Raw genomic sequence first — 25,727 nt, forward strand, 5'->3', positions numbered from 1 at the left:
GTTTGTAGGGTTCTCAGAAGCGGGCAGCATTGTCCTCTTGCCTGCTTTGGGGCTTGACCATCACATGACACGGATGTTTTCAGTTCACTAGCCTACCCCTAGTTGGGTCGTGTGTTCAGTGGCACAGTGACTTAAAGCCCTGTTAAAAAAGAACCTTGGCTGAGACAAATTCACCCCACGGTAGAGCACTGAAGTTTTTTGTTTCAAGTTTATTTAATTCGAGAGTGTGCAAATGCACGGGTGGGGGGAGGGGCAGAGAGGGAGAGAGAATCCCAAGCAGGCCCCACACTTGGTGCGGAGCCTGATGTGGGGCTGGATCTCCTGGTCATGAGGTCATGACCTGATCCAAAATCAAGAACCAGGCACACCCACATTTAAGTTTAAGATCAAGTGCCACCATTACATGGTGGCAGCATGGGAGGGCTTCACTTTGAGGATTTATCAATGCAAGAGTCAAGAATTCTCCGTAAGTTCCTAACATTGATGCAATCTCAGAATGGGGAGAAGAACTTCATCAGGTGTGGGCGGGTCTAGCGACAGTCATCATTGTTTATTGAACATGGGTGTGTCCAGCCCTGTGTGTTTCCTTTAACCTTCATCCTGGAAGGTAGGTGTAAATACCTCCCTGGGGTAAGGAAGGTGGGGTACAAAGGGCTGAGGTACAACTTGCCCAAGATCCCAAGGCTAGTTGGTGATGGTGTATTAATCTAGGGTATAAATCAGCTTGGTTAAATAATGATAAAGGGACTATGAAGTGCTGTGCTTTCTTGTCACGTTGGTGCCATTCAGCATTATCATGGTGCTGTGGCAAGTTCTAAGATATAAACGGTTTTATCTGATTATAGCACATCATTTTTTACAGAAGCGTTACCTAAAACGTGCTTTTGGTCCCCCACTTGTACCCAGAGCCAACATGCAGGCCTAAGACAGCTCGTGATCCTAGTATGTAAACCACGCGGGCATCTCTGGGGAGGCCAACGTTTCCGAGTTTAGCGCACAGATCCTGTTTCTTCCAACAAGGAAAACCACTGGGCGTCAAGTGGTCCCCGCGAAGTGGGGCGAGGAGCGGAGTCCGGAGCGGGCAGGCGGGGTTGGGGCAGGGATTTCGCACGTCAGGGGGTTGATCCCCGAGCCACCAGCGGGCCGCCTCCCCGGGCCCGTCGCGTCGGGCAAACCGACAGAGGCTTGCAGGGTGCGTGCCTGGGGGTGGCGCCCGAGCCTGGCTCCGGCTCCGGCCCCCGTCAGTCCCCGCGAGGAGGGTGAAGGGGTAGGAGCTCGCAGGCGTTTGCGTCAAGTGCCAGCCGTTCCGCCAGGGTCATCCTCCCTGGTCCCCGGCTCCGCGGTGCCGCTTTCGGGCCCCAAGGCCCAACGGCCCACAAGCAGCCACCCCGAGAGTCCGCTCCCCCGGCCACGGCCGGGTCCTCGCAGTCTGGCCACGCCCCCCACCTTCCACCCCGTCCCGGACCGCAAGTGTCGCGAGACCTGCGTCCGTCCTCCCGACCCGGGCCCGGCGGCCCCCGGCGGCCCCCGGCTTCCAGAGCGCGCACGCAGGCCCGCGCGGGGCACGCAGGGGACGCACAGCCGGTGGGGCTGGCGCTCCCAGGCGTCGCTCTCCCCGCCCCGGTCGCGCCCTCTCGCGAGAGTTGGGAGTAAACAGCCCCGAATGGAGACGCGAGGCGTGTTCGCTGCGGAGGCGCCGTTATCCCGGGCCCGCGGGACCCGAGCTTGAGGCGGTCGGAGGTAGGTTAGGAGGCGGCCAGCTGCCCGGAGCGACGCCCCCTCCCCGACTTGCGCGGCCTCCCGCGCGCCCGAGGCCTCGAGGGCGGGGGTCTGCGCCGGCGGCGGCCGGGGCCGGGGCCTCGCTGCGCGCCTGGACCCGCCGGGAGGGGCGCGGGGCGGGGGGCGCGGGCGGACGGACGGGGCGACGAGGGGCGCGGGCGTTTTCCCGCACCCGAGACAGCGCGTGCGTGCTCGGCGGGCTGCGGCTGGTGGCCCTGCTCGGTCCCCTCTGCGGGCTCAAGCGCGGTGCTGGCTTGCTCGCCACCCCCCTCCCCCCAGTTTTCTTTCTGTGAAACAAACTTCGACGGCCTGAAACCGTGTGCCCGGCCTCCCTCGGCCTCCCAGCGCACCCACGGTCGTGGGTCGGCTCGCGCAGGGGGGGGCCGCTGTCCCATTTTCGACGACCTCCCTTCTTTGCACTGTCCCAGTCTGAACACCTCGCCGAACACCCCGATTTTCAGGACTGTAGGAAGCTCGTGGGCAAGGGGGGCCCGAGTGACTCTTGGATTCTACTCTCAGGACCGGCCTGCCTCCCAGACCTGCGGGATCTTACAGTCTTGCCTTGCCCTGTCCTGTCGGTGCTACCTGAGACTGTTCTAGATGATCAATACCGTTTTTCTTAAGACGTTTACCCTTGTTTTGGTGAGAGCCTCTGGGAATCTCGGCCCATTGTGTCTGTGCAAATTAGGTTAAATATTTACGTTTACTTTAGGTTCTGGACGACACTTCGGAGGGAGATAGAGTGGCATGAGATCACAGCGCTGAACTCCTTAGGATTTATTTTCCTGTGGCCCTCTGGTCTTACTTAGCTTTGCTAGTAAGCACCGCTCCCAACGGCGGGCTCTCAGTTTGCATTTGTATAAAAACGAGGAGCGGATTCTTCCCACCTTTTTTTATTTATTTATTTTTTTTATTTTTTAAAAAAAAATTTTTTTTTAACGTTTATTTATTTTTGAGACAGAGAGAGACAGAGCATGAATGGGGGAGGGTCAGAGAGAGGGAGACACAGAATCTGAAACAGGCTCCAGGCTCTGAGTGGTCAGCACAGAGCCCGACGCGGGGCTCGAACTCACGGAGTGTGAGATCGTGACCTGAGCCGAAGTCGGCCGCTTAACCGACTGAGCCACCCAGGCGCCCCCCCACCTTTTTTTATGAGCAGCACACATTTTATATAAATGCCTTTATGTCAGAGTTTTTTAGAGGCAAAATTTACATACCATAGAATTTATCTATTTTAAGGGTACTTATTCAGTGTTTTCCCCAGTAAACAGAGTTGTGCAGTCATTACCACAGCCCACTTAAAAAATTTTTTTTTAGTGTATGGGGTGCATGGGTGGCCCAGTCGGTTGCGAGTCCGGCTTTGGCTCAGGTCATGATCCCACGGTTTGTGGGTTCGAGCCCCCACGTCGGGCTCTGTGCTGACAGCTCAGAGCCTGGAGCCTGCTTCGGATTCTGTGTCTCCCTCTCTCTCTCTGCTCCTCCCCCGGCTCGTGCTCTGTCTCTCTCTCGAAAATAAATAAACGTTAAAAAAATTTTTTTTGGGGGCGCCTGGGTGGCGCAGTCAGTTAAGCATCTGACTTCAGCCAGGTCACGATCTCCCGGTCCGGGAGTTCGAGCCCCGCGTCAGGCTCTGGGCTGATGGCTCGGAGCCTGGAGCCTGTTTCCGATTCTGTGTCTCCCTCTCTCTCTGCCCGTCCTCCGTTCATGCTCTGTCTCTCTCTGTCCCAAAAATAAATAAACGTTGAAAAAAAAAATTAAAAAAAAAATTTTTTTTAACGTTTATTTATTTTCGACACACACACACACACACACACACACACACACACACACACACACACACACACACACACACACACACACACACACACACAGTGAGTGGGGGCGGGGCAGAGAGAGGGAGACGCAGAATCCAAAGCAGGCTCCAGGCTCTGAGTTGTCAGCACAGAGCCCCACGTGAACCCACGAAGCACCATATCATGACCTGAGCCGAAGTCACATGCTTAACCGACTGAGCCACCCAGGTACCCTCACAGCCCACTTTTAGAACATTTGTATCACCCCAGAAAGATCGCTGGTGCCCATTTGCAGCCACTACCCATTTCTGACTCCAGCCCCAGGCAACCACTAATCTGCTCTCTGTCTCTCTAGTCCCGTCTCCTGAGTATTTCCTACATCAAGGTGGGATTATATGTGGCTTTTGTGTCTGGGAGTGGCCTTGCTAGGACTCCTGCCCATGAGGTCTCTCCACTGCCCTCCCCACGCATCTCATAATCAAGAGTTGGTTGTGTCTGTGAAAAACGAGAAAGTCTAATTTGGTGCTTGCAGAGCCTTTGAAGCACCCGGGGCCCCATGGGATCAAGCTGAAGCTCTTCTAAGAAGTTTTTAACCTTCCCTTCAAATTCACATGTTGTGTGATTCCATCTTCTGTCATTCTACTGGTAGATGGCCATCGCTCTGCCCTGCCCACTGCCTCTTCTGTGTGGCAGCCACTGTAATTGTCACAATAGTGAAAGCTAGGAAGGGTGAAAGTTTGGGTATACTGCACCTGGTTTCCATTAGCGTCCTAAGCAGGGATTTTAGCGGGAGGTTCACGACTGCCTCTTTGCACTAGGAGAGAGTGGAGATATTACTTTCTATTCTATTGGGAAAATTTGACAACTCCCAATCTTTGGTGACTTGAAATATTAGGGATGGGAGGCTAGGGGCACCTGGGTGGCTCAGTCGGTGAAGCATCCGACTTCGGCTTAGGTCACGATCTCATGGTTCATGAGTTGAGGCCCCGCGTTGGGCTCTGTGCTGACAGCTGGGAGCCTGGAGCCTGCTTCGGATTCTGTGTCTGCCTCTCTCCCTGCCCCTTACTGGCTCATGCTGTCTCTCTCTCCTTCAAAAATAAATAAACATTAAAAAAAAACAAACAAGATGGGAGGCTAGACTTTGCATTTGGTATTTGGGAGGGTGCCAGGGACTTTGGTCTCTTTCAGCATCTTGCCTAAGACAGGCCAGGAGGTGGTGAAAGGAGACGGGTCAAGTTTCCCTTCCCTGTGACCGAATGACGTGCTGCGGAGATCTGTTAACTATCTTGAGGAGGTCTTTGCTTAAGGAAGTGAGCTTCAAGTAACGTGAGAGTACTAAGTTCAGAGGTGCCTCATGCAGCTAGCCAATAGTGAATGACCGAAGGGGAAAGAGAGTAAGGAGACGGGCACAGCACCTGTGAAGGAATAGGCAGTAAAGGGCAGTGTAGACCTGGGCCTCTTCACTCTGGTGCTGTTGACTCTTCGGGCTGAATTATTTGTTTTCTCCCCTTAACAAAGCGTGCTAATGGACAGAATGTGCCAGAAGGAATGGTTCAGTCAGGCTGAAGAATACACCTTTATTTCAAGATAGTGTGGTTTGGCATTGCTTAAATGTTAGCCTATTAAACAATGGCAGCACAGCCAAGTACGCAATTAGTTACGAAAGTGGTACTTTTATGGCCAGGGTTTAATTGAACTGAATGCTACCCTTTCGTGGCCTAAACACAGTTCACTTTTCTCTAGAGCTATTTCAGTAAAGGCTCATTAAAAAGCTGGTGTATCTGCATAATCAGAGGACCATCGGGGGATACAAGCAGGTAGCTTTCCTGCCTCCTGAATTGCGTTCTTACTTGCAAAGAAATGATTTCAGATATGCTTTAGCTTATAACCACGATTGTAATCTTGGTGACATTCTTTTCTAATGCAAAGTAGAAGAACCTCAGAGCTGGTCAGACCAGTTGTTTGCCTGGGTAATACATTTTGTCTATTTTGACTCGTTTTTCACACAAATCTCCTTAAATGTTGTTCCTGGCATACGTGATTTGAACTGTTAATTTTCCGCTTAGTATTTGATGTCAAATGTTTTTTGATTACGCTTGTGTTAGAGGCATACAATTCTGGAAAATCCATCACTATGCAGATACCATCTTTTAGGCCGTAGCTTTGTATGGGAAGTATTCCTAGAAAGTAAATCCAGGAAGCCATGGGTCCAGTAACAGCCCTAACTAGGCCCAGTGAGTAGGTGATACCGCCCATGATAAGCCTGTTCAGAATGAATGAGTGAAAAGCTTGGCCTGAAGCTGGGAGGTAGACACAGACGGATTTTTTTTAACACAGTTTCTAGGAAATCTGTCCCTTTTAAGCTCTGCTGTCTGTATAAATAAAACTAAATCTTTGGGGTTCCTGGCTGGCTCACTTGATGGAGTGTGTGACTTGATCTCAGGATCATGGGTTGGGCATAGAGATTATGTCCTTAAAAATAAATAAAATGTTTTAATTTATTAAAGAAAACCACAATCTTTAATTTATTTTGAATCTTTCGGCCACGGTCTTGCCAGAAAATTTGTTTTTCCATAAAACTGACTTTAGACGGCTTATTGAAGTATTTCAATTGATAGTTTAATGATGAAAGCGTAACACATACTCTTTGTAAAAATGTAAATAAATAGAATTGAGAAAATAGCTCCCTGTAATGATACCGTTGAAGGGTAGAACGAACCACTGTTAACTGACTGGGTAGACACGTTTTCATATTCTTTTTTTCCTATGCATATAGATACATTATTTAAAAGTCAAGATTTGGATCACCCTGTCCATGAACTGTTTCACTTAATATTTGCACGAACGTTTCCCCATATTCTTTGAGAAATCTTTCCAAGACCTATGGCTGCTCTAACAAATTTCTACAAACTTAGTGGTTTAAAACCACACATATTTCTTCTTTCACGGTTCTGGAGGTCAGCAGTCCAAAATCAGTCTCCCTGGGCTGACATCAGGGCGTCACCGGGGCTTCGTTCCTTCTGGAGGCTCTGGGCAAGATTGTTTCCTTCCCTTTTGGGTTTCCAGGGGCACCTGCGTTCCTTGGCTCCTGGCCCCCGTCCCCTGATTATCTCAGCCTCAGCTTCCAATATCTCATCTGCTACTTGGTGGAGGAGTAGCCCCGTGGGCCTGCCTCCCTCTTGCGATTACATTGTCCCGCCTGGATAATCCAGGGTACTCTCCCCATCTCGAGAGCCTTAGTTTAATCACACCTGCAAGATCCCTGTGGCCGTATAAAGTAACATGTACAGGCTCTGGGGAGGAGGATGTAGGTATCTTTGGGGAACCATTATCCAGCCTTCCAGAGGAATATAATCTGAAATTGCTACACAGCATTCCATAGTATTGGTTAGTTAATTAATTAGCTAGTCTGTTGCACCTTTAGATGGTCTTTAATTTTTCCCGGTTATAATCTTTGGGTATAAATCATTGTATGCTTTCAGATTCACACTTCTATGGAATGAATTTCTAGGGGAGATTTTAGAAAAGCTGGGTAACCTACCACTTACAGGTATGGCCTCCATGCCCAACACACAAGTTCCCAGCCCAGCTTTCCCAGTCACGGCTGTGTGGCACCGGGCAGGGTGATGAGCCGTGGGTGGGGGTGGGGGTGGTCAGTAACAGGTTGTTAAGATGAAGTGAGCTAATACATGCAGATTGCCTAGAGTAGCACCTGCCTCCTGATAAGTGCTTGGTATGTGGTAGTGTTTGTTGTGTCACTGGGTTTGTTAGAGGTTTTTGCTTCCTTTTTTAAGACTTTTAATACATGTTGGTAAATTACAGTTCTAAGAGGTTAACAGGAGTTTTCTTACATTCACCAGCGACACATGAGAGTCCTCATTTTATTGGGTTGAATTCTGAAACATGATCTGTTTTATACTGCGTGTCTCAATTTATGTCCTCAAAATGTTACTTGATTTTTACAGACACGCAAGACACATAGAGACAGACTATGTTTGTCTCTCTCTGTGTTGGTTACCATAGTGGGAAAGGGTTGGAGGGGGCAGATGAAATAGGGAAAGGGGACTAACTTATAACTCGTCGGGGGATGCAAAAGGTGCAGCCTGCCTGGGAATCACTTCATATGGTGACGGGTGGTAGGTAGGCTTATGGGGATCATTTCCGATGTGGAAAAATATCAAGTCTGCTGTGATGGACACCTGAAACTAACAGGGTATTCCCCGGCAATTGTGCTTTGGTTTTCAAAAAGTTACTTGGTAGTTATAATGTAAATTATGTGAACACTGGTATCAGTTTTAACAAATTACCCTGAATCTTTTCAGGGGCTCTGTCAATTCATTAGAATGAGAAATAGTTTGAATTTCACTTTGATTAGCTCAGTCAAATCTGTTGGGATGCGAGAACATCATTCTGTATAGCAGTTGATGCATGTGAGTCTGTTTGACGTGGTATATAGTCTGATTATGCACATGGTGGGCAGCAGACTGTAATAAAAGAGACTAAAATTCCTTCCCCCTTTTAAAAAGTTAATACTCCCGTCCTTCTTATTCATTCCTAGAAGCTGAGGCTAAATATGAAACTTTTTTTTCTTCTTTTTGCATACTTTGGAAACCGTTTCAACCTACTAGAAAGGTTCCAACAACAGCACAAAACTTTTTTTTTTTTCTGGTCTGTGAACTATTTGAAAGTGAGTTGCAGACCTGATACCCATTATCCTTTGATACTTCATGGGGCATTTCCTGCAAGCAAAGTCCTTCTTACATAATCAGAGCACAGCCTTCAAAATCAGGAAGTTAGTCTTGCTACACTCCTGCTATCTGCTTTCAGGCGGGCCCCGTTCGGGTTTGCCAGTTGTTCAGTAATGTCTTCACAGCAGAGGGACCCAGTGGAGAACCTTGAGTTCACTTACCGGTCATGTCTCTCGAGTCCCCTTCCATCCGCAGCCGCGTCTCTGCCATTCCTTGGCTTTCATCTCCTTGGTAATTTTGAAAATTCCAGGCCAGTACATTTTGAAGGGTGCCCCTTGATTTGGATTCTCATGTTTCCTCCTGAACTGATTCGGGGTGTGCATCTTTGGCCGGAACCCCACGAGTGATGCCAGCCTCTTGCAGTGTGTGGATGTGGTTCCATTTGTCCCACCGCTGGTTCGCTTGGTGAAGCTGGTCTTCTGTAGAGTTACCCCTTTACCCTTTGGAAATGAGGATTTTTGTCGGCAGGCGTTCTGGGACTATGTAGATGTCTTGTTCCTCCAACTTTCAGTTTATTTATAAATGTCATCATGGACTTTTGTGTTTTATTCAGTGAGTTAGGATCTGTTATTTCCATTATTTATTTTGACGTGCAGATTGTCCCATGCCGGCCTCTGTGTTCCTCACACTCCCATTATTCTTTGAGTGCTTTCTCACTTTGTGGCACGAGATGGTCTGGACTCACCTGCCCAGTCTGGAACTAGCTTGTCTCCAAGGAGCCTGGTCTCTTGTAGCACAGAATGGCCTTTAGAAAACCGGTTCTGGGCACTAGATGGGCTCCTCTTGTTGGGGTATCACTGCTTCCGTGTCCTTGCAGTAGGCGGAGCTAGGAAATGTACATGCGCATGTTCGTATGTATACATGTACACACACGTACGTATTTGTTTCCACATCTATCTGTGTATCGACAACCTCGAGTTCACCCCAGTACTTCCCTACTTCATCCTGATCCTGCGTGGATCTTGCAGGTTTTCTTTTTTCCTACCTGTGACTTCCTTCTCTGCAGTAAGAAAGCTGCTTCCTTCCCGTTATCTGTAAGTATTTATTTGAACTAATCAGTTTTCTCTTTCACTGCCATCACCCCTCTCAGGCTCCTCCTCTCCTCCCCAGCTGCCTGTCTGCCACACGCCTTTCTCGCCCTCTCAAGACTCCTTCAGCCCACACCAGGCCACCACGGCTCTCCCACCAGCACCTACCTTCTTGCCCTCAACTCACTTATGCAACAGGGGAAGGAGAAAAGCAGAGACAGAACTCTTGTTAGTTTCTTCTTGAGCACCTGGGTGGCTCAGTCAGTAAAGTGTCTGTTGCTTTTGGCTCAGGTCCCGATCTCACGGTTCGTGGGTTTGAGCCCTGCTTTGGGATTCTCTCTCTCCCGCTCTGCCCTTCTCCTGCACACTCGTAAACTTAAAAACACAGGTTGCTTTTCGTGTGTGTATAGTCTGCGTCTGTATTTACATGGCTCTGTGCTTACTGCTACTTACCTGCTTGCCGCTAGATGGTGAGCCTGTCTTGGGGAAAATGCTCACCAGGTTTGCGCTCTGTAGTGAGAGGCGGGGGGTGGAGGTGGGGGATCCATTGTAGACGCAGGTGAGTAGATGTTTTAGACGAGGAAGGTGCAGCCTGTGCCTTCGAAGGCCTCGTGGAGCAGTCATTGGGGACCGGTATCTTTAACACCAATAGGCAAGGGCCCAGTGCCCCATGCCATTGTTCACCAGCCTCTGTACCCCCAGTGGCATTTTTGTTTTCCTCCAAGGAAACTTATATTTTGAAGCCTTCTTATTCTAGGGTTGGGGAACCATAAACTTCAGTGTCAGTGTCATAATTTTTATGGGCCATCGGTCTTTCAAAGGAGTGTTTTCTTAGCACCTAGCCATTAGAGGTGCCTGGGTGGCTCAGTCAGTTCAGTGTCCGACTCTCGGTTTCGGCTCAGGTCATGATCTCAATGGTTGGTGCGTTCAAGCCCTACCTTGGGCCCAGCGCTGTCAGTGTGGAGCCTGCTTGGGATTCTCTCTTCCCTCCCCTACTCACTCTCTTGACCTCTCTCAAAATAAACAAACAACCTTCAAAGAATAGAAGCAAGTCAGCCATATCCAAACAAAACTGGGAGGGGTCTCCTGCCATCATTTCCAACCCTACCATTATCTCCATGGGATTTTTCTACTTGAGGGTGTCTTCCTTCCAGCCACCGGTGGGTTTGGAGGCTGGAGCAGGCTGCTGTTCACTAGTGTGGCCCTTTTGTGGAAGGAATCAGTGACCTTTAAATTGTTAAACCAGCAGTCTCTTCTCATTTGACTATCCTTCATCATGGAAATTCTTTTTCACAGATTTTGGTGGATTTTTGTTTTTATTTATTTTTAAATGTTTGTTTATTTGAGAGAGAGCGAACAGGTTAGGGGCAAAGAGGGGGGGTAGAGAGAACCTCGAGCAGACTTAATGCTGTCAGCACAGAGCCCAGTCCGGAGCTCGAACCCATGAACGCAAGTTCATGACCTGAGCTGAAATCAGGAGGCGGACGTTTAACCTGCCCCCCCCCCCAACCAGGCGCCCCTAGGGTGTTCGACCTCCCTCTTCCCTTCTGCCCTTAGCCATGCTTCCCCACTGCTAGTGCTCACCCTAATTTTCACAAGTTCAGAGCTCCGCCCCCGCTCGTGCCCCCGCCAGCTTTTCCTGCGCGTCCTTCGTCTCGGTCAGGGGCAGATGCCGTCTGTGTTTGGCCGAAAGGTCTCCGTTTCTCCTTGGCTCCTTTGGTGCACGCCCCCCACATCTGGTTGTCAGCAGACCGCCTCACCACCTCTACGTCTGTAACCTGCTCCACGTCCTCGCCTCTCCTGCCCTGCCCAGAGCCTCTGGTCACATTCTGCGTTCCCTCCCTTTGGCCACGGCCATGGCCACGAGGCCCTCCCTGTCTGCCTCCCCTTCTGTCACCTGTCCCGCCCCCTCTCCTGACCCCCCCCCGCCACTCTGGCCTCTGGGCTTTCCTCACACAAACCAGGCCTTCTGCACTTGGCTTCCCCACTGCCTGCAGGGCTCCGCCCCCCTGGCCCCCAGCTTCCTCAGAGCCCCCTTCCCAGACTGGCGAGACTGGCGAGACTGGCGAGACTGGCGCGGCGCTCCCATCCCCACCGTCCTGTTCCCCTTCACCCTTTTTTCCTCTTCTCACAATAGAGGTAGATGTCACTGGCTAGATACCACATGTGTTACTTGTGTATCCCCCCCCCCACACCTACACACACACACACACACACACACACACACACACACACACACACACACACACACACACACACAAGCACACGCGCGCTGGGTCAGTGCCCTGAGGTCGGGGTTTCCGTTGGGTTTTGTTTGCTGCCCTGGTCCTGCCACCCGCTCGGAGCCCGGCCGTGTGCGGTGTGGGAGTCGGACCGCTGAGCCGAGCCGCCCGGCAGCCCCGCGGGGCTCCATTCTCCCTCCGCACACCTTCCTCCCAGTGCCTGCTGCACGGTCTGCTCCGGGCCCGCGCCTGCTGGCGGGGCCCGCTCCCCGCCGGCCTTGAGTCTCCAGGTTGGTGTCGCGGAGCCTCCCTCCCGTGCGGGGAACTTGCGGGTGCTCGGCACGCCCCGTGTGCTCCCGGTCTGTGACGTAGTAGCTTGTTCCGGCTGCCCCGCTCCCCTCCCGTTTCCATGACTTCCAGCCCTACCAGCCCCGGCTCTGCCAGAGCCCGCTGCCCTCCACCTCGTCAGCAGAGGCCTCCCGTCAGACCCAGAATGAGTCTCGGTGCGGTGTCGTGGCCCCGCGCGTGCATGCTCCTGCGGTGGTGGCCCGCGCTTTGCTTAGCCCTTGGCGTTCATCTCTGGCCTCCCTGCGGGGCCACACCGGACACTTGGAGAGCACGATACGAAATTGTATGGTGTCCTGGGCAAACATAGGCAGAACAGCTTAGGGATACTGCGGTGTCCCATTTTCCAGAACCTAAAAAGTTTAATTTTTCTGTTTGGGAGAGAGCCTATTACCTTAGGCGTTTTTAAAGTTTAAAACCCCTTTAACCTTTTCTTCCCGTTTCTCTGTCTTTTAAAGTCAGTCGCCTCTCTCACTTGTACAAGAACATCAGCCATCTCTTCGATGTGGGCTAGATGGTGTGAGGTCGCTGTCTGTACCTGTGGTCGAATTATTTTGGATCAGGTTTAATTAAAGTGGCTCTGGCACAGTTAGGTCTAAGGTTTTCTCACTAGTATCGCTTGCTAATATTTGTAATGTGTGGTCCAAATACGTCTTAGATTGTTTGGCTCGAGGCAGGAGACGTGAAGGGATTTCTTTTGTTTTTTTTTTTAAAACTTGCCTTAATTGAATGAGAGACCTATTTAAATCTTTTTCACTATAAGTTCATTTAATATAACATGAGAACTCTTAGTACCAGTGATGAGCTCTGTCTTCTTTGACCAGTAATACTGTAATAAAGTGAGGTATATGCTTCATGTAATTGTATTCTGTGATATCTCATCACTGCATGTGTCAAGTGTAAATAAAAATTGGGGCTCACTCCCAAGTGGATTGTGGCTTATTTGGTGTCCCCTGTTGCTTTCCTTTGGTCTTTCTGTTCTGATCTTTGGTTTTAATTTCTTTTTTCTTGTGGTTGGCATTCACATTGTTGTTCTTCGTGTTGATATGGAAATAACTTATAAAATTTCATTTCCATTTGACGAGCTCTGTTCAACCAGCCACAGTCTCCAGGGCCAGAGAAGGCCTGCTTTTCAGGATCGTGTGTTGTGACAGCAGTGAAATCCTAAATATTAAACTTTCCAAACTTCTTTAGATACTCTAGCTTTATGAGTATTTTCCTGTGTATAGATGCACATACAAATAGTTCCAGAAACCACAAAGTCCTTGTTGCTCTAAAACACCAGATTTCTGCCTGAGGAATGGGTTTTAATAATTTGGTACCTCTCTTTAAAGGGGGCTGACTCCTGGTCCTAAGTGTGTGTGTGTGTGTGTGTGTGTTTAGAAACAGGTAGCAGTGTGAGGCCTGTCTTATTTCGTTGATTTGTGTTCCCCTTGCTGGATTATTTATGTTTCTGGTGGGATCAGTGAAAACTCAGTGGGATTTTTCTGGGCATGCTATCGCTGTGTGTGTGTGTGTGTGTGTGTGTGTATGTATGTTTTACTGCTGCTCCATATTTCGTTGTGAAGAATGATCATTTCTCCTGCCATTCAGGTATTGGGAAGGGATCTGTGCCTGCGTGAAATTTAACACTCCGATGACACTTTTCTCTGGCAGCACTTTCTCCCACAAGCTGTCCTCCTGTATCATTTTCCAGTAAAGAGGTGATCTGGTTTTATAACCTATTTAGTAGCTTAGATTTCTTCAAGGTGAGGCTTCATGTAAAATAAATTCAGTGACTGTGGAAACCCTTCTGTGTTCTCTTCATAGACTTGGCAGAAGAAAGGTGTCATTTAAGTAACTTTGCAGCATAGTTTTTTAAAAGACAGTGGCAAGTGTTTGACTCGTATTTTGTTCTTAGGTGTTACTTTACAGTAGAAGGTTAGGCTGTATACCACGCTCCTGCCTGAAGAGTTGGAGAAATGTAGGGGCTTGGGGAGGAGCCCGGGGAGGACGGGCCGCGAGTGAGGAGGATGGTCTGCGGCAGGAGTGGGGTCCCTCCTCCCATCTGGCCGCGAGGGTGGGCAGTGTTCCTGGCCTTGCCCGCCATGCCCCTTCTTCTCCGTGTCCTTTCTTATCTTTGATGCCGTCTTCAGTCTCCTTTTCCCCGGGAAGAAGTGAGCAGTAACTAAAGAAAGAAACGGTAAGGTGTCGCGCGCCCGTGCACGTCTGTCTCGCGTCCTCACTGGGCACCTTTGGGCCCTGGCCCCCGCCCGGCTCGCTGTGTTTTGCAGGCCGCCAGGGCGCCCCGAGTGACCGCCGCCCGCTCGACTGTGGTTCTGTGCTGCAGATGGCGTGTAGGACTCACTTGTCTGGGCCGCAGTGAGAGGCGCCTGAGGCCCAAGATGGAGAAGAAACGAAGAAAGAAATGAAAGCCTCTTTTCAGGCCAAACCACAAAAGGCCATGAAATTTAACTTTTATTTACGTCGGACAAGACTGTAAAACGGCCGATCAATGATGTTTCGGCTCTTCGCCGAGACCAAAATTGACTAATAATCCAGGAAGAAAAAAGTGCGATTTGAATATATGAGGTTTTATGACCATATTCACTTATGACCATGAAGCTTGTCAACATCTGGCTGCTTCTGCTAGTGGTTTTGCTCTGTGGCAAGAGACATCTGGGTGACAGACTGGAGAAGAAGGCTTCTGAAAAGGCCCCGTGCCCTGGCTGTTCCCACCTGACTTTGAAGGTGGAATTCTCCTCAACGGTCGTGGAATATGGTAATGAGGTTTTAAATGTTAGCCCCCCCCCCCCGTTTTTTTTAAACTTAATTTCAAACATTGGCTTTTGTCAAAAAAGACCTTTCCCTCTTTTCCACAGTAATTTTAAATGAGGTGAGCTCACAGCGCTTGGATGTTCGCGCTACTGAAATTTGCTTTCCCAATATAGGTAGTTTCTGCGAGGCAAGGAGATTGGTGTTCGGAATTAGTTCCCTAAAACCTGATTCTTGGGAACAGATGCCGTTGTAGCTGCTGAGGGTGGGGAGTTGGGAGGTGCTGACTGCTTGTGTGGGGAGGCCAGATGTGAACAAACCAGTAGTCTGCTAGAATCCACTTGAAATTTTGTTACTGTTTCAGTAAAATAAAACTGAACCTTTATCTCTGAATCCCTTTTTTGTATTCCAGAAACTTACACGCATCTCTTTGCCACATGTTTGAACTTGGGTTAATATTCGCTTTTTGAAAAATAGCACAGGTATCCAATTTTGTGTGATGTCAGGGGATTCGTACAGATCGTTTTAACTCAGGGCTCCGGAAGCTGCCATCCAGGGCATTTAAACCAGGCTTTCAGTCTTGCTCGTACCGTAGGTTTTGGGATCTGTAAAGTTTTCTTTTACCTGAGAAATGGTAGCCTACCTACAAATCTTCCATTGTAATACATGGCCGTAAATTCTCATTTTTATTTGTGGTCCTTGATTTCAGAATATATTGTGGCTTTCAATGGATACTTCACAGCCAAAGCTAGAAATTCTTTTATTTCAAGCGCCCTGAAGAGCAGTGAAATAGACAACTGGAGAATCATTCCTCGAAACAACCCATCCAGTGACTACCCTAGTGATTTTGAGGTGATTCAGATAAAAGAAAAACAGAAAGCGGGGCTGCTAACCCTTGAAGATCATCCCAACATCAAACGGGTGACACCCCAGCGGAAAGTCTTTCGTTCGCTCAAGTACGCGGAGTGTGAGTATTATGACCTCGTCTGTCGGTTTCTGCCTCACGTGGGTTCAGAGAGAGAACGTGCATTTTCACAGATGATGCGCCCCACCACCCTGCCCCTGACCTTCCCGTGCACCGTTCCACACTGGCAGAATAGCGGAGAAATGGTTCGATACCCGAGTCCCTTCATCTAGTTTTGTCAGTTGTGAATGTCTTCTTGCCAGGAATTTAAAAAACGAAAAACAGGCTTCATGCTGTTCTGGTGGGAAGAAATCTGCCAGTTTTCAGCGGAGGACGATAGTGGTCCTTGCTGCTGCTGGAAGGGATTTTCACCCGGCGCCCCTCGGCACCTGCAGACCTGAGGCCCTGCGTCCCTCCGTCCTGAAGTGGGAGACGGTGTCTTTGACTCTCCTCTTGGGTTGTGATGTGCTTCTGTCGGTGTGGGGTTTTTTTAAGTTGGGTTTTTTTTGGTTGGTTGGTTTGAGAGGCAGGGATGGGCGTAGAGAGAGGGAGAGAGAATCCCACGCAGGATCCGCACCGTTAGTGCAGAGCCCGATGCGGAGCTTGAACTCACAAACCGCAAGACTGTGACCTGAGCCGAAATCAAGAGTCAGATGCTTAACCAGCTGAGCCACCCAGGCACCCTTGTGTGTTTGTTTTTAAGGAATCTTGTAAAACATCCTTTCTCTGGGTTTCACTTTGTTTTTCTGAGCACCTCCTGACCTTGCCCAGGTTAGCTGGCCCTCCTTTGAGCCCTCAGCTCTGCGGGTGTGAGGACGGCAGCAGTTTGATTATTGTCCTTTCAGCTCGAGGGCTTACTCCTTCCCCTTTGTCGGTCACTTGGGCTTGTCAAGATAGAGTTTGTTCTTCAATACTGAATTGCTTATTTATTACATAGTGTTTTCCAAAGCTTACTTATTACCAAAGAAAAGTTTTTTTCCCATTTGTCATAAACTAGGGTAACAAATCGTGAGTTCCGGTATCATTTACTGTCATTTCTTTCATGGGAAGGAAGGAAATAAAATTTTGCTTTTCTCCCTTTGTCCGTCAGGTGCTAGGCCCGAGAGCCACTGAGGTTTAGAAACAGCACCAGGCGTTGGGGGAGCCAAGCTCATGTGCACGTAGCGGGACAAGCCGGCTCTCAGGGCGGCTGCATAGTTCGGGGGTCTCACTTCCTCAAGCTCTTTGTACCGGTCCAGATGTTTTGTAATGCCTTTTCTCTTTAAAACCTCAAAACAATTCAGGAAGATAAAAACAAAGCAAACCTCGTACAGTTAGCCAGATACGTGCATTGTACCTTTTTAGCGTAGACAGCTCCAGAACGTTTCAAGAAACGTGGAAATTTCTAATTTAAGCATAGCAGTCATAGAATCTCAGGGTCGGGTTCCCTTCCGTGCGCCCTCCGCCCTGGTCGTCAGGTGTGGCCCTTGCCAGCGCGAGCGGGAACCACGCGCCTCACGGGCCGGTCCTGTCGTCATCTGCTGCCTTGTGTGGGAAGCACCTTTCCTTCCAGCTTCCACTCTTCTCGTCCAGCAGACGGAAGAAAGGCCCCCTGTCTCCTAGGGTTCTCACAGAAATGAAGGAAAATCGTGCACGTGTGAGAGCTTTAGCAGCATGTGCAGGATGTAAATAGACATGAAATGCGGCTTATTTCTCTGGCTCTGTTGTTCAGAGGCTCTGCTTTATTTTGGCTGGAACGTGTCCCACCCTGGATCCCATCCCTGGCTCTGTCCCTGGCTGTAAGATAGAGCTATCCTGTTTCCCACACGGCAGTGCTTATACTGCGAAGAGTCCACGGGGCTGCCCTTGGCAGATTCTCCTCCCCAGATCCGTCAGCGGTCCCTGCAGTGATGCGGGTTCAAGTGCACTCACCCTTTTAACTGCTTTCCTTCCAGTACTGTCCGGTTCTCCTAATAAATTGCTCTTCCACAGGGAAGCCCGGAGCCGAGCTCATTGCCTAGGTGGGGGTCTGGTCTGCATCGTGTAGACGGCACCGCTCTGCTGTCGGCACCCCCGGTGTGGCCCCACGCTGTGGGCTCCGAGAGCAGAGTCACGTGGCGCGTCGAGTGCGGAATAATTTCCGTTGCTCTGTGCAAAGAATTACTTAATGGGATTGACAAGATTATATGTTTTTCTGGCTCCCTACACTTTCATGGGGGAGCCTGATGAGACAGGAATAAGAAGGAGTCGTTTGCTATAGAGACAGAACTTGAGGGACGCCTGGGTGGCTCTGTCGGTTAAGCGTCCCAGCTCGATTCCAGCCCAGGTCATCATCTCACAGTTGGTGGGCTCGTGTCCCACGTTGGGCTCTGTGCTGACAGCGCAGAGCCTGCTTGGGATTCTCTCTCTCCCTTTCTCTCTGCTCCTCTCCCCCCCCCGCCCACATTCTCTCTCTCTCTTAAATAAACGTTTGAAAAAAACACAAAAACTTCAGTGGTAGTGTGGATGTGCTCTTCTGAAAACTGATTCGAGATGCAATTTTTCTTCATGGTACCGGGGTCCTGAAAGGTAAGGATGGCTTTCGTGGTGTTTCTTTTGCTTTTTTCTTCCATCTTCAACAAAGTATTTACAGATAGTGAAATTCATGGTTTTCAGCGGACAGGTTGGCAGGCGTTGGTAAGTGTGCAGCCGGCTGTCCACCGGCAAAATCCAGATACGACTCAGCTCATCGTCCTCAGAAACCCCCCGACTCCTTTCTGGTTTTGCTGTTTGAAAGGGGACACTGGGGACACTCTGGTCGGCACGCTGAGGGTCGGGAGCAGTATACACTTGGGAAAAGGTCCTACTGATGTTTGACCAGAGACCGGCCTGATGGGCTCGCGTGTCTGTTGTTGTCCCAGAAGCCCAGTGCTGGGACCCATCACCAGTGGTCAGTGGTCAGTGGCCAGTGGCCATTTTCTTGTTTTTTTTTTTTTTTTTTGTTTGTTTGTTTTAAACCTTCTGGTTCAATGAGAACCAGCTGCTGAGGAAAAAATCAGGCAAATCTTATTTTTCCAGTTTTAGTCGTGATGGACTTTTATTTCTTTAAACGTTATTTTATCGGCCCCGCTGTGCCTTCCGTCAGTTAGAAAATCTCGGGCAGAGGACTGTTTGGGGAGAATAAGGATCACGGACCGACGTCCCGTCGGTGCAGCCGCAGGGAGAGACCACCCCTCCGCCACCCGGGCCGTCCAGGGGCGGTCGTCCTCTTTCCCTCCTGGCTGCCGGGTCGCTGCCGAGCGGCTCCTTTTCTGACCCCTGTCCCCTTGGCTCTCGCCGACCCCGCAGCACCCTGTAACGAGACCCGGTGGAGCCGCAAGTGGCAGTCGTCCCGGCCCCTGCGCAGAGCCAGCCTGTCCCTGGGCTCCGGGTTCTGGCACGCCACGGGAAGGCATTCGAGCCGGCGGCTGCTGAGGGCCATCCCGCGCCAGGTGGCCCAGACCCTGCAGGCGGACGTGCTGTGGCAGATGGGCTACACAGGTGGGTGCCTCCGTCCCCGCGCCTGCCCCCCGCCGCTGCCCCCTCTGCCCTCTGCTGCGCGGGCGTCTGTCTCTGTGGCCGCTCTGTCCATCTTTCCTGTATCGTTTCTGTACTGTCTGCTCCACGGGGTACAGGCTGCCTATGGCACTGGGGACCACTTCCTGGGAACTAAAACTCCCAACCAGTGTGGCTTTTCCTCACTGATGGATCACGGCAGAAAACTCCTCTCCTAACTACTGTGGGGCTCGTACCCTGACCCAGACAGAAGTTTCTCCAGCCCCCATCTGTCATGCCGATCTCGGGGTCCTTCCCCGTGTCCCCCCAGCCTCGGAGACCCTTATGTCTCCCTTGATTTCCTCAGCTCCCGCCCTGCAGAATATCCTAGACACTTAGACGCTCATGCCTGGTGGACTGACCTTTTATTAAGTGAGTGTCACCTCGTGGTTTTCTCCTTTTAGGATGAGAATTCTTCACAGAACAGATTCTCTCTAATCAGAAGAGCATTTTCTGTCCCCCTAAGCCAAGTGGTTTTCGAGATAACGTGTGCATCATTCAGACGCAAGCAGTAGGTGTCGGTTATCTCCCGTGTGATCGATTGCTCCACGTAACGCCCATACGTAAACGCAGCTCTCACACCGGAAAGACCCCACCTTCCTGACGTCTCTTAGCTGTTAAATACCACGGAGGTCCTATATTTTTTACTTAGTCTCTAGAATTTCTTGATCTGGCAGTATCCGTCTCAACATCCGTGCCCACAGCTTTTGGCCCGTGTCCGAAGTATAGCCAAGTGCACATTATAGTGCTTTTCCTTAAAATGTGATCGTCCCCGCTTGCCTCCGGCAGCCCCCGTGTCAGAGGTCATTAGCGAGCAGCGTCCGTGAAGGCCTGGGAGTAGTGTCCCCTCTCCTGAGCGTGTGTTCCCTGTTGGTGGCCTTCGTTCTCCGTGGCCTCTCTGAGGAGATGAGGGCATGGAGACCCGGGGGAAACCACTCCTTTGTGGAGGACGGAGCCCTGGAGACAGTTGAGGGGTGTCCCCAGACACGCCCCGAGAACCTCGAGTCTTGTTAGCCGCAGATGAATGGTATCCCCCCTCCCCCCTCCCCCCAGCATCCCCTTTTCCTCGTCTTGGCTCAACCGGTTTCCCTGGAGCGCCTGACCTGACTCGCGCAGGGCGGGCTCTGGGCCTCTGTGACAGGTCATTCTCTCAGAGTCCCCAGGAGGAGTAGATTTTATGGACAAAATCCAAAAAGATGCTTCGTCCAAACACGATCATGCTTGCTTGTGTTTTGGAATCAGGCGCTAACGTGAGGGTTGCTGTTTTTGACACTGGGCTGAGCGAGAAGCACCCCCACTTCAAAAACGTGAAGGAGAGAACCAACTGGACCAACGAGCGAACACTGGACGACGGTGGGTGGCGATGCCGTGGCGTGACCCGGTCTTTGTCCCTCGCTCCTGCCCTCGGTTTTATGGGTTAAGAGTACGGTTTTCCGTGTGCTGATCCCACAGCCGGTGCAGCGGTCACTGAGACAAACCCAAGCTTGTGTGCCTTTGGGCAGAAACGTCTCACCATCCCGGGCTGTCGGGCGGGGGGGGGGGGTAGAGTGTGAGCAGCGAGGGCTGTCTGGCGGAGGAGCACTTCCCGCCCGTCTGGGAGGGGGCGGGGTGCCCAGAATCGAGGCGGCTGTGGCGTGGCTCGGTCGGTCCGGGGCTCGGGGCAAGAGAGCCCGTTTGAATTGGCGGCTCGATATGTTGTATCTCAGCGCATGCGATCAGCTGTGTTTTACGACCGTTCTCTTGGTCTCCAGGGCTGGGCCACGGCACGTTTGTGGCAGGTGTGATAGCCAGCATGCGGGAATGCCAAGGCTTTGCTCCGGATGCAGAACTTCATATTTTCAGGGTCTTTACCAATAACCAGGTAGGTGTTTCCGAGGACTCCCAAAATTTGAGGAGCTGATACCGAAACGTAGAAAGTAAAACATGGGAGGACACACGCTGATTTAGAAGCAGCAGCCGCCTCGATGCCGAGCCCCTTCCCGTGTCTCCAACGGGCCCTGCCGTCCCACCACTGCCCCTTCCGTGTGGCTTCGCCCTTCTGCCACCACACCTCCGTCAGCCTCCCGCGAACCCTGAAGACCCCATTCTGAGGGCCGTGGTGGTTCGTCCCCGTCTCATTCCTTCCTGGGCCCCTGGGCCCCCGGGCCCCCACGTCCGTGGGCACGTTGTGCTTCCTAGACGAGAGAAGAAGGGCACGTTGGTGTTTGCCACCCCTGCTGTGTGGTGACGGGCTCGAGGGCTGGCTCCGTACCACGGCCCCCGGTGTCACGCTGGGCAGTGTGCTTCCCGACCCCGCTTCCTCGCCTCCTAAATATTTATAGAACGGGGGAGGGTCTTCGTGTTTACATACTTTTCAGATTTTATTTTTGCGTACATGGTAAATAGCTCAAAAATATCTGAAGGCAACACGGGGAAAATCCCCCCAACCTTTTCCCGGCCCGCAGGGGGTTTCCCTTACACCTCACGTCTCCCCCATGACAGTTTCTCCGTTTCATGTATCGCCTCTTCCTGGAATTTTTTTTTGCCTGTACAAGCAAACGTAAACATGTTTTGTTTTTAAAAGCCTTTAAGAAACAGAAATCTTAAGTTCTTAAACAAATACTTAAATCCCTTTTGTACTAGAAGTTTAATTTAGTATTTTATAAAAACATCTGAACGGTGATACAGAAAGCCATTTGACTCTGCCAGGAAGTGGAATATCAGAGAAATAATTTTATGAAATAACTTTTTTATGAGGTTTGCTCTTCAGTCTGTTGAGGAATAAAGAACCTCGACAAATACGTTAACCTACGTAGAAACTCTCAAAGGGAAGTGTCTTAGGATAAATCCTCTGAAGGAGGGACAGTTACAGGCTTGGGGGTTCACCCCGGCAGGTGTACGTTAAGCTGAGGAGCTGGACGTTCAACCCGGAGAGACAAGCCACCCTCAGGACGCGGCTCTCCCTCGAGTCCAGCTGCAGGGACTAAGAATTTCCAGGTGCCAGAGTTTATATTTCGGAGCACTGTTTGTTCTTGGTTTTTATTTCTGAAATCGAAGTTAACGCATCACGCTGCTTCAGAGGTTGTACTCTGCCCTTAGCAACAAAACCCTCTTGTGGCACCTGGAGGCTCCCTGAGGCCCCTAAAGTCGTATTTGGCCATTGAACTAGGTATCCTACACCTCCTGGTTCCTGGACGCCTTCAACTACGCCATCCTGAAGAAGGTGGATGTGCTGAACCTCAGCATCGGCGGCCCCGACTTCATGGACCATCCCTTCGTCGACAAGGTGGGTCGTGTCCCCGCACAAAGGACCGTGCTCCTGATGATGGCTTCTGCTCTGAGCACTTCGTCCCTGCTGTGCTGGTGGCCCCTCACCCGCGAGGCAATTGCCTAGTGAGGACGATGGGCGGTGGCGTGAGCTTTGGGGACTTGTGTTGGAGGCCGCACGTTGTGCCGTGTTGGTTTCTGCTCCGAACAGCGCCTTTCTGCACCTGCGCGGAGAGTGGGCTCCTGCGTGTCCATCGTGAGGCCCGCGATGGACACGTTTTCTCAGGCCCGTGATGAGGCCCGTTTTCTCAGCACCGCGAAAACGCTGTTTGGCAAACATCCATGCCTGCGAGGGTCTAGTGTTAACGTGTTCGAGGGCACCCTTCTTTTTCGAGGATTATTTTTAGGAGTCGTAGGTATTTTTGGATAGTTCTGTGTTGATTGTTTGAGAGCGGTATGTTTTCATAATTAAATGTTTGCTCGTCCCGTAGGTGTGGGAATTAACGGCTAACAACGTAATCATGGTTTCTGCTATTGGCAATGATGGGCCTCTATACGGGTAAGTATTCCCCACAGGGATGAGTTGGAGGTGCCTTTCCCCCTCAAATAACTGTAGATCTGTGGTGTGACTCTGTGTCCGTCTGTCTGAAGCTCTGTATCGTGGGAACGTTCCGCTCACAACCAGCCAGACCGTGCGACGAACCAGGTGCCCACCACCCACTGCCTCACTGGTCAGCTCAGGCCCGTCTTGTTTCTGTTTGTTTGTCTGTTTATTTTCTTATTTTGCCGTGATCAATTTGGAGGCCTGCAGTTTCTGTTCTACTTAAAAAAAAACAAACCAAAACACCCAGAAAAGTAAAGCTGCTAGAAAGGAGTGGATTCTGCAGTATATTTAGCGAGGCCCACTCTGTGCGAGGCCCGGGGGTGAGGCGGTAAACGGGACGGGTGCCTTCTTAGGAAAGACGGGGTTCAGACGCAGCAGGGCTGACGGAGATGAACGTGCGGGTGGCGTGACACACCCGATGGCCTCTGAGGGTTGACACACGGGGCCGGTCGGAGGGGAGCAGAGGGGACCACTTGTGCCGGGTCGTCACGGTGAGCTGAAGCGGCGTGGGAGGCGAGACGTCGGCCGGGGGGTCGTAGGCAGTACGCCCGTGTCTGCTCAGGGACCGCTGTTGGCTCTCCCCCGCGGCTCCGGTTTGTATTCGCGTGATGTGCCTAAGTCGTCTCTGGCGCTGACACGCTTCTGCAGCGGGACGTGTGTCTTCCTCCTGGTCGGGTTCCCGGGATGTGCGCGGTTCGTTGCCGTGCGGGGGGCGTGAGGTAACCACTGAGGAGGAGGAGGAAAGGCAGAGGCCGCCTCCCCTGCTCCGCAGTCCCAGTAGGGGGGGGAGGACGTGCGCGCGGCGGCCCCGCGTCACTCGCCGCGTCGTGCGGCGACATCCCTGGGCGCGCGTGCCAGGCCGTGAGGGCTGACGGACTTACACAGAGGGTCCGGGCGCAGGGTCAGGCCGCACCGTATGAGGTTGACGTTTGTCCAGGTCAGAAACTGCCTGTGGGTGGCAGGGTCCCGGCCCAGTAGTTGTTAGTGATGCCATCTTCTTGTGCGGGGGCCCAGGGTTCTGGAGCGGCTGTGCTGCCGGGCGTCTGTGCCGTGTGTGACCCGCAGGGTGACGGGCGTCAGCATCCCCGAGCTGCGGCTCCACCACGAGGAGCGTCCGGTACCGGGTCATCGCCTCCGGTTTTCTCGTTTCCCCGTTTCATGTGTTTCCCTTTGGCCGCCTTTCCCATTTCTGCCCCCCAGCCCCCCAGAATCCAGCCTGTGTCCCACCGGGGCGATGTGGGGTCATGCTGTGGGACAGCACAGGCCGTGGGGGCCTCCCGTCCCTGGGCCTCAGCCTCGCTGCCCGTCACGGAGGCCCGAGGCCACCGTGCTCGGGAGGACAGCCTCCAACAGAGGGCACTGTGAACCCGGAGCCCCCAGGAGCAGTACCTTCCTTCTTCTTCCTCGGTGTCGGTTCCTGCTCGTCAGATGGATTCTAGCAGTCTTCTTATTCAGGAACCTGCAGCGGGTTGTTGTTGCCTAATCACGTCCACGCTTTTCTTTGTGGTTTTCAAGCACTTCGGCCTCATTTTGACTTACGTTGTGTTGCTGTGATTTGTTTCACTCTGATTTCTTTGCAGATCTGTGCACTTGAGGTATTAAGGAGAAGTAGGTGGTTTTCCTCTGCACCTTGTCTGGCCTGGGAGGGGCTCAGGACGAGGGCCTAGGGGGTCGTTCCCGGGTTCCCTGGGAGGAAGGGAAGCACCGTGCAGGTGATCAGTTGAGAACCATGACTTCCTGAAGGTGGCAGAGAAGTGTGGGATCTGGTGGGGACAGGACGCACACCCTGGGAAAGTTTGAAAGTGAAATGAGAACGTGTGAGTGGGTGCTGGTCATGATCGCGTGAAGTCTCGTGCTGGTCAGAGGAAGGGTTCCTCAGATTGCAGAAGCACGAGGGTGAAGTGCGTCTTGGGCCGCCGGGTGATAGGTTGAGATGGAGGGAAAGAGAGAGAAGGTGCTCCGTGTACGAGATGATGGCCTCGGCCCAGCACACAGGTGGCAGAGAGCGTGGCCTTTGGACAGCCATGAGGAGCCTCAGGAGAACGTAACGCCATCTCGGGTATTTCTGGGAGTATTGGTCCTTACCTGAATGGCTCATTTGAAATTACCTCTCGGGGCACCTGGGGGGCTCAGTCGTTTAAGTGTCCGACTTTGGCCCGGGTCATGATCTCACAGTTCGTGAGTTCGAGCCCCGCATCGGGTTCTGTGCTGACCGCTCGGAGCCTGGAGCCTGCTTCGGATTCTGTGTCTCCCTCTCTCTCTGCCCCTCTCCCTGCTCATGCTCGTGCTCTGTCTCTGTCAAAAATAAACTTAAGAAAAACATTTTTTAAATTACTTCTCTTCCCTTGTGTTTTTGTGCCTCGTTGTAGCACTCTGAATAACCCTGCTGACCAAATGGACGTGATTGGAGTGGGCGGCATTGACTTTGAGGATAACATCGCCCGCTTCTCTTCAAGGGGAATGACGACCTGGGTAGGCTTGTCTTCACCAGTGGGATGTGGCACACAGAACCGTCTGTGTTCGAGCCCTGGGTGTGTGCGTGGGTGTGTGCATAGGTGCGTGCACAGAAAGCCGCTGGGGAGGAGGCCGAGGTGTGGGTGCCTGCCCACAAGAGGTCTGGCCCCTCTGTCGTCTGCCGCTTCGTGGTGACATGCTAGGCAGGGGCTGGTTCCAAGTGGTGCTTCTGCGGCCGCTTCTTTGTAACTGACCTCTGAGTAACTCACTTTTAGGTTGGTCGGATTCACCCCCCCCC

The 25,727-nt window shown here is 51.7% G+C and overlaps 1 protein-coding gene across 1 annotated transcript in view; it reads left to right on the plus strand.

Moving 5' to 3' along the window:
* The first annotated feature begins 1,585 nt into the window (after positions 1–1,585).
* The window catches only part of MBTPS1 (membrane bound transcription factor peptidase, site 1), a 52,910-nt gene continuing 28,768 nt past the window's right edge, over positions 1,586–25,727 (plus strand). The window contains exons 1-9 of the mRNA XM_086688802.1: positions 1,586–1,740; positions 14,189–14,676; positions 15,379–15,636; positions 18,880–19,071; positions 20,368–20,478; positions 20,877–20,986; positions 22,274–22,390; positions 22,863–22,930; positions 25,345–25,447. Coding sequence (XP_086544928.1) covers positions 14,508–14,676; positions 15,379–15,636; positions 18,880–19,071; positions 20,368–20,478; positions 20,877–20,986; positions 22,274–22,390; positions 22,863–22,930; positions 25,345–25,447 — 1,128 coding nt within the window. The 5' untranslated portion in view covers positions 1,586–1,740; positions 14,189–14,507. The remainder of the gene's footprint in view (positions 1,741–14,188; positions 14,677–15,378; positions 15,637–18,879; positions 19,072–20,367; positions 20,479–20,876; positions 20,987–22,273; positions 22,391–22,862; positions 22,931–25,344; positions 25,448–25,727) is intronic.

The sequence above is a fragment of the Puma concolor genome, chromosome E2 (assembly GCF_028749965.1).
Source record: "Puma concolor isolate L17-30 chromosome E2, mPumCon1.1.hap2, whole genome shotgun sequence".
In the NCBI taxonomy this organism is placed as follows: Eukaryota; Metazoa; Chordata; class Mammalia; order Carnivora; family Felidae; genus Puma; species Puma concolor.